Source organism: Marmota marmota, unplaced genomic scaffold, assembly GCF_001458135.2.
Source record: "Marmota marmota marmota unplaced genomic scaffold, marMar, whole genome shotgun sequence".
NCBI lineage: Eukaryota > Metazoa > Chordata > Mammalia > Rodentia > Sciuridae > Marmota > Marmota marmota.
This window is the reverse complement of record NW_026000001.1, coordinates 1,365,539-1,381,254: the sequence shown is the minus strand read 5'-3', so window position 1 is coordinate 1,381,254 and position 15,716 is coordinate 1,365,539. Positions and strand designations below refer to the sequence as shown.

At 38.8% G+C, this 15,716-nt stretch overlaps 1 protein-coding gene and 1 pseudogene across 3 annotated transcripts in view; both read right to left on the bottom strand.

Annotated features, from left to right (window-relative positions):
• Kdm2a (lysine demethylase 2A) overlaps positions 1–15,614 on the bottom strand; it is a 112,557-nt gene extending 96,943 nt beyond the window's left edge. The window contains exons 1-2 of one of the 3 annotated variants that reach the window (XM_015503203.2): positions 15,478–15,614; positions 14,254–14,379 (exon numbers count right to left, since the gene is read on the bottom strand). In XM_015503203.2, coding sequence (XP_015358689.1) covers positions 14,254–14,295 — 42 coding nt within the window. In that variant the 5' untranslated portion in view covers positions 14,296–14,379; positions 15,478–15,614. Of the gene's footprint in view, positions 1–7,190; positions 7,314–14,253; positions 14,380–15,477 lie in introns of those variants that run through there. The other 2 variants (XM_015503204.2, XM_048807721.1) reach the window with 2 other exon arrangements.
• LOC125618131 lies at positions 5,232–5,332 on the bottom strand (annotated as a pseudogene).
• Positions 15,615–15,716: the final 102 nt, after the last annotated feature.

The window sequence follows — 15,716 nt, the reverse complement described above, 5'->3', positions numbered from 1 at the left end:
CCCCCCCCCCCAAAAAAAACTATGAGCTGCAGTGAGAACTGTAAGATGAATATTAGAAATCAGCAAATCTTGGGCTGGGGTTGTGGCTCAGTGGTAGCCTAGCACGTGCGAGGCCCTGGGTTCGATCCTCAACACCACATAAAAATAAATAAATAAAATAAAGATATTGTGTCCAACTACAACTAAAAAATATTAAAAAAAAAATCAGCAAATCTTTTTTATTTTAGTTGTAGATGGACATAATACCTTTACTTTATTTATTTATTTTATGTGATACTGAGGATAGAACCCAGTGCCTCACATGTGCTCTACCACTGAGCTACAAATCCAGCCCCTAGAAATCAGATCTTAGCAATGAATTAAACATGAAGTGATAAGAGGAAAAGGTATACCTGGATTATGCTATAAATAAAAAATTCAGCAGTCACTTCGAACTTAAAACAAAAAATAAAAATCCAAAAGAGCCTTTCTGGATCTTACACTAACTTTCAGGTATAACTTGTTCCCCTTCTCCCTTCACAAGTCAAACTTCTTTGAACTTTTCTTCACTCTACTTAGTCTCACATTTATTTTGAAGGTTTTCTGCCCCAAAATATGCCACTGACATGAGTATCAGAAATGTTATAGACTACTGAGTATATTAATTAGTGAATGTGAATTGATTAAATAGTGAATGACTATAAGCAATGTGCCCATAATGTGAACTGCAGAACTTAAGACTATAGAACTTTGACTTAAGTTAGTGATGTAAGAGTCTACACCCTAGGTGTACACCCCAGGCCTCACCCAGTTATCAGCTGCAAGCATAACCAAGCTACAACTTAAAACCCAGACTTTTGGGGATCAGCAGAACTAACAGAACCCAGACAGAGAGACCTAGAACTCCATCACTGTTGTCCCCCCTGCACCAGACTCCTCCAGCCTGGATTGAGTTCCAGCAACCCGGACTTAAGACACGTCACAGGTGAGCACCTGGGACCCTTGGGTGTAGACTGAGTTAGGACTTAGAATTAGGATGTGCCTTAGGTATTAGATTAAGTGTGATGAGCATTTATAAAATAGATTTGATTGACTCTAATTGTGACTCAGACTAAGTCTGTAGAAATCGTCATGGCATAACACTTCAGTTCAAAGTCACCAATAACCTCTATGTTGCCAAATCCAATGGCAGTCCTCAGTATCTTCGGCCTCTAGGCAGTGTCAATCTCAAAGACCACTCCCTCCTCTTTGAAACACTAGGCAAGGGACTGGGGATATATATAGCTCAGTGGATGAGAGCTTGTTTAGCATGCCTGAGGTTGGGGTTCAATCCCTAGCACTGAAAAACAACAACAAAAAATAAAACCATTACAACAATTAAAAAAATTAAACAAACAAACAAACAAACAAAAAACCACTAACAATATCAAGGGGTAGTTAAAAGTATAAACTGGGGCTGGGGATGTGGCTCAGGCGGTAGCGCGCTCGCCTGGCATGCGTGCGGCCCGGGTTCGATCCTCAGCAGCACATACCAACAAAGATGTTGTGTCCGCCGAGAACTGAAAAATAAACGTTGAAAAATTCAAAAAAAATAAATAAATAAATAAAATAAAATAAAATAAAAAAAATAAAAGTATAAACTGGAGCCAGGCAGCCTAGGTCCAAAAACCAACTTCTCTGGTTATTACCTGGTGATCCTAAGCAAGTTATATAGTGTCCTCTTGTATCATTTTCCTGTCCATAAAATAAGGACAACAAAAGCACCTATTTCATAGGCTATAAACATTAAATGAGTAAAAATATACAAATGCTTAGAACAGTACCTGAACAGTCCCATGGCTTTCAGGATATCTCTCCCCTGATTCTCTTCCTACTTCTCTGGACCTTCCCTCTCTCTCACTTCCTGTCTACCCTTCTTCCATTACCATACATACGTCAAGGGAATTCAAACACCTGCCAATAAGCCCCTCCTGAGGCCCCCAGAATCACATCCAATTACCCAGCCAACAACTCTATTGCGATGTTTCTCAAGCACTTCACATTCAACCTATCCAAACTTCCTCAAAACTGAACTTTAAGGCTGGGTTTGTGGCTCAGTGGTAGAGCACCTGCTTAGTAAGTGTAAGGCACTGGGTTCGATCCTCAGCACCATATAAAAATAAACATATAAACGCATTCTGTCCATCTACAACTACAAAAAAAAAAAAAAAAAACCCTGAACTTTTAACTCCTCCACTCAATGCCCCAAACTACTCTCCCTTCAGTGTACCCTATTTCAAATAATGGGATTGTGGTACAAGTCACCCATGAGGAAAACTTGGGAATCACACTTTCATGTTGTACCTCCTTCCATTTATCCTCTATACATCTAATAAACCAAAGTCCTGTAATTCTGTTTTGTAAATATTTCTCAAACTATCTCTTCTCTAATTCTGTCAGCTCCCTCAAGCATACTACATCACATCTTTCCTGAACCACTGCAGCGGCCTCCTAACTGGTCTCCTCAAATCATTCTCACACTCTTCCTGATCTTTTCTCTATAATTCATCCATTGATATTAGTACACATAATACGCCTTGGCTGACTTTTTGCCTTCTTACTGCCTTCAAGATAATGCCCTATTTGACCTGACCCCTGAGTACCTTGTCAAGATTCCAACTCGGACTAGGAGTATAGCTCAGTACAGTACTACAATGCTTGTCTAGTACGTGGCAAGGCCCTGGTTAAATCTTCAGTAAAGGGCGGGGAGAGGTTCTCTCTTCTACTCACATCACTACAGTTACACTAGCCTTTTGGGTCTTTAGTTGCTAGATAGGGTCTCTCAAACATCTGAAATTCTTTCCAACCCTAGGGGGTTTGCATATGCTAATCATTTCTCTTCTTTGCCTGGTTACCTCTTACTCACCTCCCTTTTCACATCTTAGCTTTAAAGGCTTTCTTAGTAAAAATGTTCTCTGATGTTTCAACCCACTCCTGAAGTCTAGATTAGGCAATCCTATTATACACTCACACTGCATCCTGTATTTACCTTTGAAGCCCTTTGCTCAACCATAATTAACATTACTAGCATAAGTGTTTGTTTAAAGTCTGATTTTCCCACCAGAATAGAAGTCCATGACAAAGGGACCATGCCTGTCTTGCTCATTACTCTATCCTAAGACCTTTATATAGTGTCTGATACATAGTTAAATACTTAGTAAAATTTTCTCATCTCTACCTTAGGGCTTTGTATTAGCTAGTCCCTCTATCTAGAGCTTCTAAATACAGATCTGGTCCCTTGAACCTTTGAACATCACAAGACTGGTTGCTCACCATTCAGGTCACAGTATAAAACAGCCATCCTATTAGGGAGGCTTTCACTGATCAATCTATCTCAAGGAGTAATTCCCATCCTACAAGTATCTCACCGTGCTCTTTTCCTTCAAAATAATCAGCACTATCTGAAACTATAGTTTTTGGATTCTAAAAAAAAGACCCAAGTAAAGTGCCTGGTACAGTCTAACAACTCAACAAACTTTTAAGTGAATAAATCTCCTAAATGAATAAAGATGATGTTAGAAACACCCTAAATTCATCATCAAAACATTTATAAACTGTTCCCCAAAAAAGTTGAAGAAGTGGTAAAATAGCTTAGTACATCTGAACTAATATATATATATATATATACTTTGAATCCTGTCCCTTCCTAGCTGGATAATCTGAAGCAAGTTATTTAAATATCTTATGCCTCTATTTCCAAATATGAAAAAATGGGTATCATAGAATTTCAAGGATTATTGAGAAATAAATTAGTAAAAATGGTCAAGCATCTGGGCTGGGGATGTGGCTCAAGCAGTAACGCGCTCGCCTGGCATGCGCGGGGCGCTGGGTTCAATCCTCAGCACCACATAAAAATGTTGTGTCCGCCGAAAACCGAAAAATAAATATTAAAAAATTCTCTCTCTCCCCTCCTTCTCTCTCTCTTAAAAAAAAAAAATGGTCAAGCATCATCTAACAATGGGGATATATTCTGAAAAATGTGTCCTTGTGTGTTAATGTTGTTCTGCAAATATCACAGAGTGAACTTAAACTTATAGATGTCATAACCTATTATACACCTAGTCTATGTAGTATATGCCATAAGTATATGCAGTCTATCTGAAATGCCACCATGAGGCACATGGCTATAGCTATTCTATACTGTTTGGAAATAATGACAAGAAACATATACATGTTCAACACATTTTTTTTTAATATTTATTTTTTAGGTGTAGATGGATACAACACAATGCCTTTATTTTTATGTGGTGTTGAGGATCGAACCTGGGTTTCGCCCGCGCTAGGCGAACGCTCTACTGCTGAGCCACAATCCCAGCCCCTCAACACATTTTTTTTCAAGTGTTTTTGAACTATAGTTCACTGAATACAAGTTGACAGATGTGGAACCCACAGATGCAAAGGGCCAACTGCACATTCAGTTAATGTGTGTTATTACACAGACTGGGTTTTTTTTACTCTAGTTTCACATTTACATTTGATTTTTCCTTTATATTATCTCTGCTCCCGGCACAAAGGGCCACCAAGTACAGTCACACAGGCTGTGCAATGAAGAACTACAAAGGCAATTTTCATATAAGGGTATGTGAATAACCGGGTGCAATGGCACACACCTGTAATTCCAGCAACTCCAGGGGTTGAGGCAGGAGATTCACAAGTGCAAAGCCAGCCCCAGCAACTTAGTGAGGCCCTAAGCAACTTAGTGAGACTCTATCTAAAATAAAATATAAAAAGCATTGGGGATTGCTCAGTGGTTAAGCACTCCTAGGTTCAATCCCCGGTACCAAAAAAAAAAAGAATATCAGAAAGCTATTTCTCATTCTTTTTTTTTGGGGGGGGGGGGTCGCGGGGATACCAGGAATTGAACCCAGGGGTGCTTAACCAATAAACCACATCCCCAGCCCTTTTTTATATTTTATTTAGAAACGGGGGTGGGGGGGTGGCTGGGGTTGTGGCTCAGCAGTAGAGCGCTCACCTAGCATGTGCAAGGTGCTAGACTCGATCCTAAGCACCACACAAAAAATAAATAGACAAATAAAATAAAGGTATTGTGACCAACTATTACTAAAAAAATATTTTTTTAAAAAAAGTGACTCTCTGAGTTGCTAAGTGCTAATCTGCTGAAGCTGGCCTTGAACTCCCCATCCTCCTGCCTCAGCCTCCTGAGTTGCTGGAATTACAGGCACGTGCCACCGTGCCTGGCTCTCTTTTTTTTTCAAAATATGGAACACTTCATGAATTCTCATGTCATCATTGTGCAGAACCATGTTAATCTCTATACTGGTCCAGTTTTTGTATCTGTACTGCTGAAGAGTGCATAAAAAGACATCTCTTGCTATAACTCACTTATCTCGTGACACTGAATCCTTTCTTAGTTTATCAAAACTAGTTGATCTTAGGTAGAATTAAAAGGAGTAATAAAGAAATCTGCAATTGGGTTGAGGATTGCTAAGACCAAGTAGTTTGTTTTGTGAAAATTCAACAAAAAAAATGCTTCATGTTTACTTTTGGGCAAAGTCCTATGAAACAGAATCTTGAGACTGTTATAGCTTAGACACATAACTCTAACCAAACAGCAGACAATTAGTATACAAATACAAATAGAACCTATCTAATAACAAACCCTTTTTATCAGGGTTTGTCAACTTCACACTACTGACATTATGGACCAGTTAATTCTTTGTTGTGGGGGCCTGATCTGTGCATTATAGGATGTTTTAGCAGCATCCCTAGCCTCTTCCCACAAAACACCAGTAGAACACATTCTCTCAGTCTGACACTCAGAAATATGTCCAGATACTATCAACTGTTCCCTGGGGAACAAAGTCAAGCCCATTTGAGAACCCACTGCTTTAAATAAATCTGTCAACATCTCCAATTATCTAAAACATTCATCTGAATTCTCTCCCTTTCCATTCAAAGATTCCTACCTCTTGTGTTCCTGGTAAACCAAGCTTAACCCCAGAGTTGACCTTGTCTTTGCCTCCAAAATCAATAGTCTTGTTCAAAACCAGTTGTAATAAGGTTGATGCTAGAACTCAGGGCTCACAATCCCCAATTAAGCTCTTTTCTATCATAACACACTGCTATCTAGCAGTCATCAAGTTCTATCATTCCTTCAGTACCAATGTGTTTTCGTTCTAACTTTTCCTTTCCATTTCTACTAATATATATCTAGGGCATTAATACTCAACTTTTTGTATGCATCAGTATCATGTGCTTGTTAAAACAGATTGCTGGGCCCAATACAAGTTTCTGATTCAGTAAGTTTGAGCTGGAGCCCAAGAATGTGTACTTCTAACATGTTCCAGACACCTAGATAATAGTGATGCTACTGCTGAGGAGAATCACACTTTGAAAACCACTGCCTTAAGAGTTCAAATACTAGCAGGTGTGATGGCACACACCTGTAATCCCAGCAACTCAAGAGGCTAAGGCAGGAGGATCCCAAGTTTAAGATCCAGCTCAACAACTTAGTGAGGCTCTAAGCAACTTAGCAAGATCCTGTCTCAAAATAAAAAATAAAAAGGGCTGGGGATGTGACTAAGTGGTAAAGTGCCCCTGGATTCAATCCCCAGTACCAAAAAAAAAAAAAAAAGAGATCAAGTACCTGTCACTTCAAAAGGTAAACCTATGCCAGGCACCATGGCACACGCCTGTAATCCCAGCAGCTCAGGAGGCTGAGAAGGAGGATCAGTGATTCAAAGTCAGCCTCAGCGAAAGTGAGGTTCTAAGCAACTCAGTGAGACCCTGACTCTAAATAAAATACAAAATAGGGCTGGGAATGTGGCTCAGTGGTCAAGTGCCCCTTAGTAATCCCTAGTACCCAAAAGAAAAAAAAAGGTAATCTATTTTCATATTATTCTAGACAAGCCCCTGACCTAAAACTGCAGGAGTTAGTCTTCCAAAACACTACTTTGATCAAATCTCTATTCTATTAAAACAAACCATAACTTCGAATAGCTGTCTGCTGTCCGTATCTGGCTTTCAAAGTTGCTTAAAATGTGTTCCCAGTATTATTCAGCAGTGCCTCCCAAAACAAACCACCTACTTGGGTCCTACCAGTCTATCAGATATCCATAGGACAGGCTTTAAAGGCTTCCAACTCCATAGTAATGCTTATGCTGTCTTTACCACCTGAAAGTTCGCCCTCTTCCCTCCTCCTCTCTACCTACCTGAAGGAGGCCTTCACCACTGTTTTTGCCAAAAACATTCGTTTGGTCACTATTTGCTGCCTTTTATCTTTAGGGTTTAAGTTTTTACCAAGTACTCACAGACAGAGAAAAACCCCAAGAACCTAAAATTTAAAACAGAAAACAATGATATGAGTAACATGCATAAATAAAAAGCTTACATACACACAAACTGCACAACACTGCTATTTTAATAGATCAAGTACAATGAATTCAAATTTCACAAAAAGGATGTGCAGATTTTTAAAAACATGATCAAACACTAGCTGTCAAATATTTATAGTTCTCATTTAGATGCTGAAGCAGACAGCTGTTAGGGAAGAAAATTTCAAAGTAGCCTTTAAAAAGCAGAAATACCAACTCTATAGCTTAACACAATAAAAAAGAGTATCATTTGTTTTCTGTATGACATATACCACAAAAGGGATCAAATGATATAACAGAAATGTGTTTGGAGTCAGGGCACTTGAGTTTAAGGTCTGATCCTAACCCTTATCAACTTTGTACTCTTGGGCAAATCATGGTCCCTCCTTGAACCTCTCTTTTCATAATAAAAAAATATTTTTTTTTTAATTAAGATTGAAAACTACACCATAAACAAAATAATAATAAAATAAAAACCCTTTACCACACCAGCTACCTTACAGTACTGGCATATAATGTTTATTGAAGAAAATAAATAAAAAGAAAAAAATTAAGTATATACTGAATTTTAACCTTTTTGATGTTTCTGAAAGCACAAAACAAAATTTAAAGTATCATTCCAAAATTAAATATACAGAAAAAAATTAATGAAACCTGATTAAGAATATCCATATCCCCAAAACAAAAAATACAAAAGGACCACATCCCTCTGCAGGATATATAGTAAACATATCAACTCCCTGACTTAATGGCCAAAACCAAGATCTAAGAATAACATGAACACAACTGCTTGCAACTTCACAACTTCAAGACTTAAAGATAATCAAAAACCTTGATGTAGAAGTCTTAGGACAGGATAGAGGTAGGAGAACTTAAAATTCAGATCACACTTTTAAAGTCAACTAGACATTTCCTTATTTGTTTTAATGGCTCAAATACTATAAAAGCATTCATCTGACATGTGTGCTAAACATGTTTTTATGTGTTACAGCTAGGCCTTCTGGTTTTTATCTAAACTGCAAGACTCAATATCCAGATATCTTGATCAACCCTTTTTACCAAACTCTCCTCCATTATAGTGGCCCACTCCTAGCATTTAAGAAAACTGGTAGCAAACTATACATGAAGGATTTCAATAAAATCAACAAATACTTACTGAACACTTGCTACATACCAGGCACTATGTGAAGCACTCAGCACACAGCAGGTACAAAAATAACTCCCTAACTCTCATGGCGCTTACACTCTAGCAGAAAGCTATACACAAACATTTAAGTTCACTAGTGATTAGTATTCAGCAAAATATAACAAGAGAAAGTGATAGGGCTTAAATATAGTCCTCATTATGGGTACCCAAGATACTTTTACCGGGTTAGAAAAAAGAATTAGCTCCCTCATTATCTGCATTTTGAATCACCCAAAAATGGTCCAGTTTTTCCTGCATCATCAGGAAGGAGGCTACAACAATCAGAACAGTATATTCCTTCACCAACAGACTGAAAGCTAAATCTGATGAAATAATTATAAGTAAGCAAATGCAACAATTTATACCACCTATAATTTTTTTGCTAGTTGTTAACAATATGATACTTCAGGCTAGGAAGGAAAAAAATGGCTTAAAATTAGTATTCTATTTTGCCTCGTACATTCCTGGTCAGAAAGACCTTACAGTGGAGCCATTCAAAGTGTGAATGTTGTAAAAGGAATTCAAAGAGACAATTTCAAGGTTAACCCAGGAAAGGTGGGAATATCACCAGGACTTCAGTGTCCCCAATTCTTAGCAACAGATAAAAAAGACTGAATCACATATCATATATGTTAGCGGGACTAAACATCAGATGGGATAATAACCTTCAGAAAATTTACTTAATCTCATCATCAAAATTCACAAGCAAACTGAATTCTCAAGTAAATCGACATTCCCCCCTTCAGATAATACCACCAGGATTAGGTGAATCTGAGTAAAAGTTATCAGGTTGTATGTATAACTACCTTTACTCTGAAGTATGCTCACTTCTTTTTATATTGACTTGAATGTTCATTTGTTTCTACAATTGCCTTTGGAATGGATTAGTGATTTTTTTTTCCATGAAATATAACCCTGGGTACAATATGCTATACAGGTGGGGAGCAGATATCATAACCCAGTATATTATAATACATAACACAGATCATCTTTTCGAATAAAATTTTTAAAAGATCCAAATTAAAGCTGAAGATCACTGCACTACACAGCAAAAAAACTCACATATATATTTTAGATGCTTATTATTTTGCCTGTGGTTTTTCTAGGCAATAATAAGAATTATGCAGAGATAATGTGGTTCCAAAAACCTAAAAATTCACCAATTGAATTAATATGAATTTAACAACTTCTTTTTTGAGGGGAGGGGCAGTATTAGGGCTCAAACCCAGGGGTGCTCTACCATTGAATTGCATCCCTCATAGTCCTTTTGTTTTGTATTTTGAGACAGGGTGTCACTAAGTTGCTGAGGCAGAGATCCTCCTGCCTTAGCCTAATAGCTGGGACTACAGGCATGTACCACCATGCCCAGCTTAACTAACACTTTAAATTAGGGAATTGTGAGATATGATGATGAATATTCCCTGTAAGTGAATGCTTAAATATATACAGGCAGTGACCACAAACTAGCTATTTCTGATTTTTAAAAAACGACTTGTCAAGATGAGGCAGTGTCACACACCTGTAATCCCAGTGACTCAAAGCCATCCTCAACAATTTAGCAAGACCCTAAGCTATTTTGTAAGACCTTGTCTCAAAATAAAAAATAAAAAGGGCTGATGATGTGGCTCAATAGTAAAATGCCCCTGGGTTCAACCCCTGATACCAAAAAATACATAAATAAATAAATAAGGGCTGGGAATGGAGGTCAGTGGTAACCCCCTGTGTTCTACCCCCAGTGCCCAAATAAGTAAATAAAAATATATATTGCATGGGAACAAACTAAATTTACCTACTAAGCTAAATTAATAAATGTGTCATTTTGTCTCCTTTTCAAACTTCACGTTCCCTGGCCAATCACTGCAAAACCAAAAAAGATTAAGTTCTATAACACAATGGGGCTCACAGTATTGCTCAGTGGTAGAGCACTTGCCTAGGAGGCACTAGGCCCTGGATTCAATTCCAGCACTGAACAAAAAAATTAAATGTGGTCAACCATTATAAAAATGAGCATGACTTTAAAAAAAAAAAAAACTTTCTTTTAACACCTTTATGTTTTTATTTATTTATATGTGGTACTGAAGATGGAAGTTAGTGCCTCACACATGCTAGGCAAGCGCTCTACCACTGAGCTATAACCCCTGACCAAAAATGAGCATAACTTATTGAGAACAAAGAAAAACAAAAAAAAATGTTTTATAGTAAGTTAATTTAATAGATGTTCTCTACCCTGTTTATACATTAATCTTAAAACTTAGGATAGGATCTAACTTAAATCAATACAGAATTCTAGCTGGAATGTGATGGAACACACCTGCAATCCCAGCAACTCTGGAGGCTGAGGCAGGAGAATGACCAGGACTAAGGATGTGGCTCAATGGTAGAGCACTCACCTGTCATGTGTAAGTCCTGGGTTCAATTCCTAGCACCACTAAAAAGAAAAAAGTTTGGAGCTAGGTGTGGTGGCATACACCTGTAATCCCAATGTTTAGGAAACTGAGGGATGAAGATTGAAAGTTCAAAGCCAGCCTCAGCAATTTAGCAAGACCCTGTCTCAATATAAAACAAAAAGGGCTGGGAATGTGGCTCAGTGGTTAAGTGTCCCTGGGTTCAATCCCTAGTACCAAAAAGAAGTTTGGTCAGCAGACTGCCACTCAAATAAGTTCCCAACATGCTTTCATATCAAAAGAAGTTACGTGGGGCTGGGGTTGTGGCTCAGTGGCAGAATGCTTGCCTAGCATGTGTGAGGCACTGGGTTCAATTCTCAGCACTGCACATAAATAAAAAAAAGTTCATTGACAACTAAAAAAATATTAAAAAAAAAAAGAAAGAAAAGAAAAAGAAGTAGTAGTTATGTTATAGGAGGGCTGGGATGTAATTCAATGGCAAAGCACTAGCCTAGAATGCACAAGGCCCTGGATTCAATCCAGGTTTCACCAAAATAAAAAAAGTCATACTTCAGGTATAATTTTGTCATGCAATCATAAGAAAACAAATATCAGTCACCCTAATATTCAAAACCATTATTCAAAATTCTAAGAAAGATCCCCACCATCAAATACATGATACACTCTTAATACCACTACAACAGCACATTAATCAGCCCAGCACAATGACACAGCCTATAATCCTAGCTACTGGGGAAGCAGGAGGATCACAGGTTCAAGGACAGTCTCAATTTAGCCAGACCTATTTCAAAATAAAAAAAATAGAAAGGGCTGGGGGGTGTGGGTCAGTGGTAAAACTCCCCCTGTGTTCAATCCCCAGTAACAAAACAATAACAACAAATGTCTCAAAATAAAATAAACAGGTTAGGGATGTATAGCATTGGAGCACCCCAAATTCAATCCCTAGCCCCATACACACACACACACACACACACACACACACACAGAGAAGAAGCACGGTAACCAAAAGAAACAATAAGGCTGGGTATGGTGATGCATGCCAATAATCCCAGCAACTAGAGAGGCTGAGGCAGGAGGACTACAAGTTCAGGACCAGCCTCAGCAATTTAGCAAGGCGCTAAGCAACTTAGGGAGATGCTGTCACAAAATTAAAAAATAAAATAAAAAGGTGGGGATGTAATGTAACTCATGGGTAAAGTGCCTCTGGATTCAATCACCAGCACCAAAAAAAGAAAAGAAAAACAAAAAAGAGGCTGAGTGCACACCTGAAATCCCAGTGGCTTGGGAGGCTAAGGCAGGAGGATATGAGCTCAAAGCCAGCCTCAGCAACTTAGTGAGGCCCTAAGCAACTCAGTAAGACTCTGTCTCTAAATAAAATACAAAAAAGGGGTGGGGATGTGGCTCAGTGGTTAAGCACCCCTGGGTTCACTCCCCCATACAAAAACAGAAAGAAGAGAGAGAGAAAGATAAAAGTTAATGTGTGCCAGGCATAGTGGGACACGACTGTAATCCCCAGCAGCTCAGGAGACTGAGGCAGGAGGATGGGGAGTTCAAAGCCAGCCTCAGCAAAAGTGAGGCACTAACCAATTCAGTGAGACCCCGTCTTTAAATAAAATATAAAAAAAGATCTGGTGATGTGGCTCAGTAGTCACGTGCCCGAGTCCAATCCTCAATACCCACCCTCCCTTTCACTCCCCAAAAAAGTTAATGTGTGCAACAGGTAGTAATCAAGTTACATTTAAAAAGAAAGAAACAAATAAACCTTAACAGGAAAAAAAGTCATAAGAGTATTTAGATTTCTTTACCACTATACCTCTCATCCTTGCTTGAAAATATGAAAAGTTTTGCTTAGTGCAAGATTCTTCCTTCAAAAACTACACCCCAAGGGGGCTGGGGATGTGGCTCAAGCGGTAGAGCACTCGCCTGTCATGCGCACGGCCCTGGGTTCGATTCTCAGCACCACATACAAATAAAGATTTTGTGTCCGCCGAAAAAAAACCCACAAAACTATAAAATAAATATTAAAAAATTCTCTCTTTAAAAAAAAAAACAAAACTACACCCCAAGATCACTTAGATCCTTAACAGTTAAACAATTCTATAAGCCTGACATGATAAACATAAATTCCATATAGCAGTGACTATCTGATAAGAGAATTTTGCAGAATCCTCTTTTTCTTTTCCCATAGATAAATTCTAAACATAAAACTGCACTACTGATACACTTTATTTGAAAAAGTTAGACATGAAGAATTAAAATCTGAACACATGAATTGGAAATAGGCACAAATCTTTGAAATAAGATTCACCAGAACACATGCTTGCTGGACACCATTCTAATATAGCCCAAACCCTTTCACTAATAACATTGAAAAAAAAAAGAAAAATGAAGTCTTTTCTCAAAAAGACTGAGGAGCATCAGAAAATGGATTAGAGAACTATTCCTTTTTCCTCCAAAATGAGTGTAAAACACAGAGCCAAATAAAACCACCATAAATTCCTTTAGTATTCTCCTAGGCCTTTCAGTTCAGCAAATTTCACTACTACATACCATTCTTTGGCTTTCCTTACCTCCCACTCCACAAAAACGAATTCAATTTTTTGAAATGATTATTTGGTGAGAATATTAATAAAACTCTCTTTGACCAAAGAGAAAATCAAATGCTTGAATTCCAACAGAGAAATCATAAGAAAGCAAGGCCTACAGGAAAAGTATTCCTGCTCACAAATTAATCCCTCCAGGTCATGACTACAAAGTTTTAACAAGATACATCTCATACATTCTTCCCAAAATACAAAATATAGAACTTTATCAACATTCAGTATTATACCTGCCTTCAATCAATCCCCTTGACAACCCCCAAACCTACCAACATGTTAAATTATTAAAATAATAGTTTTACTCTCCAGTTCAAAAAGGATAAATCCTGGTACCACATAATCCTAAAAAATTATACAGAATTATCCTACCTCAATTTTGTCCCTAAAAATATACATTCTAATGTAACTTATTCAGTTGATTATAATACCATATTGCAAAATTAGGAATCCTGTCTCACTATAATCCACAAAATCCTTTGATTTGCAATGGTTTCTATATAAGCTAAGGCTATAATGCCATTTCCAAATAGAATGAATATTAAGGCCTTAACCACCTGGCCAAAACCCAAATGGGACATTAATATACCACCACCCCCTATCCTCTGGTGCACAGAAAAGCCACCTGAAAAGTTAAATAAAATTAAGTTCACAAATGGAAACAAAATAGTTATTCTACTTCAAAACTGGGGTGGGGGGCAGAAAATACTAACCAATCTCTGGCTGTAACGAATCCTTTCTTCTTCGGGTTCCATCTCTCTCTCTTCTGTCGAAATTACTGTAAAGAAACCACTCCAGGGCTGCCTTCCTCTTCCTCCTTAAGGAACCAGATTGCAACACTGAAGAATAATGATATGGGCAGAGATGAGAACTCATTCTTGAACTTTTTTTAAAAAAAGGAGTGTTAATTAAAGGCTCTGTAGAAATGAGGTTCCCCTTCATAAGTCTAGGATCTTTCTGCTCTTGGGCAAGTGATTCTATGTCATGTTCAACATTAATCACCACATTACAACTGTCCGAGGCCTAGGCAAAAGGAGATGTTGGTTTCAGTTCCGTGTGGACAGGCCATACCACTTATTTCTGCCCAAGGGATTGTAATTACCAAAGCTCCCCTTGAATTCAGCATTAGCCAAAGAAAGAAAAAGAAAAAGCAAGCAAACAAGTCCAGGACTTTTATCTCTAGAGAGCTGACCAGGTGAAGCACGCACTGAACTAATCCAGATCCTAACCAAATTAGTTCTCACACCAGTAATTAGAAACTAAGGAAAGAAGGGCAGACTATCTATATAAAAAGAGGACAAGAAATCAGGATTTAAAGAAAGACTCCAAACAATTCCCCATACCCCTCCCATAAGGCCCTACACAATCGTCTCCTTCCTTTCCCAGACCTACTCTCCACCCCCAAGCCAAGATGTGTACAACTCTGAAACAAATTTGAGAGTTGCAAATCCGAGACAAAAATACCGTCTTCTTTTTGGACAAAGTAATAAGATTCAACTTATAAATAAGAATAAACTAGGTCCTCTCCAAAAATTAAATAAAGACCGATTGGCGCGTCAGTCAATCCATTAACACCAAGCAAGGGTTTTCATTTTTTTAAACACTCTCGTGGATAATGGCTTCCACTGGGAATGCAGATTTCTCTCTTTTGTAACTACACTACCGCCACGTTAACAGCAGCATCCTTCAGAACTGCTAGTAGACCAGAGGACCCGATGACATAGTTTGCGAGAGCAGATCGTGGCACTGCCCGCGGTCGGGAGGGGCAAGGTGTCTGCACCCCCCGGGCGGGACGGGGAAGCCGGCACGTCTCGCCGGGCTCCCCCGGGGGAAGGCGTTTCGACCGTTCACCCACGGGGAAAAGAGGCAGAAACTTTAAGTCTTTAGGACAACACAGAGAACCAAACTTCCCAAGGCGGGGGGAGGGGGATTCTCACCGGGGATTTCGCTCTTGAGTTCTTGTCCAAGTGAGAAGTAAAAAGAGTCCAAAGACAGAGGAAAAATTAAATCCCACACGTCGTCTCCGGTGTTTCCGCGGGTCAACCCAGTATCCAGAGAGGGTCAGAGCGACCCGGAAAGGAGAGGAAACAGTTGCCGATTCGACCTCCTCTTCTGGCTTGGAAACCGGGAGTCGCAGGCGCCGGGAGCCGGGCACGACCCCCGGGCTCGGAGCCCG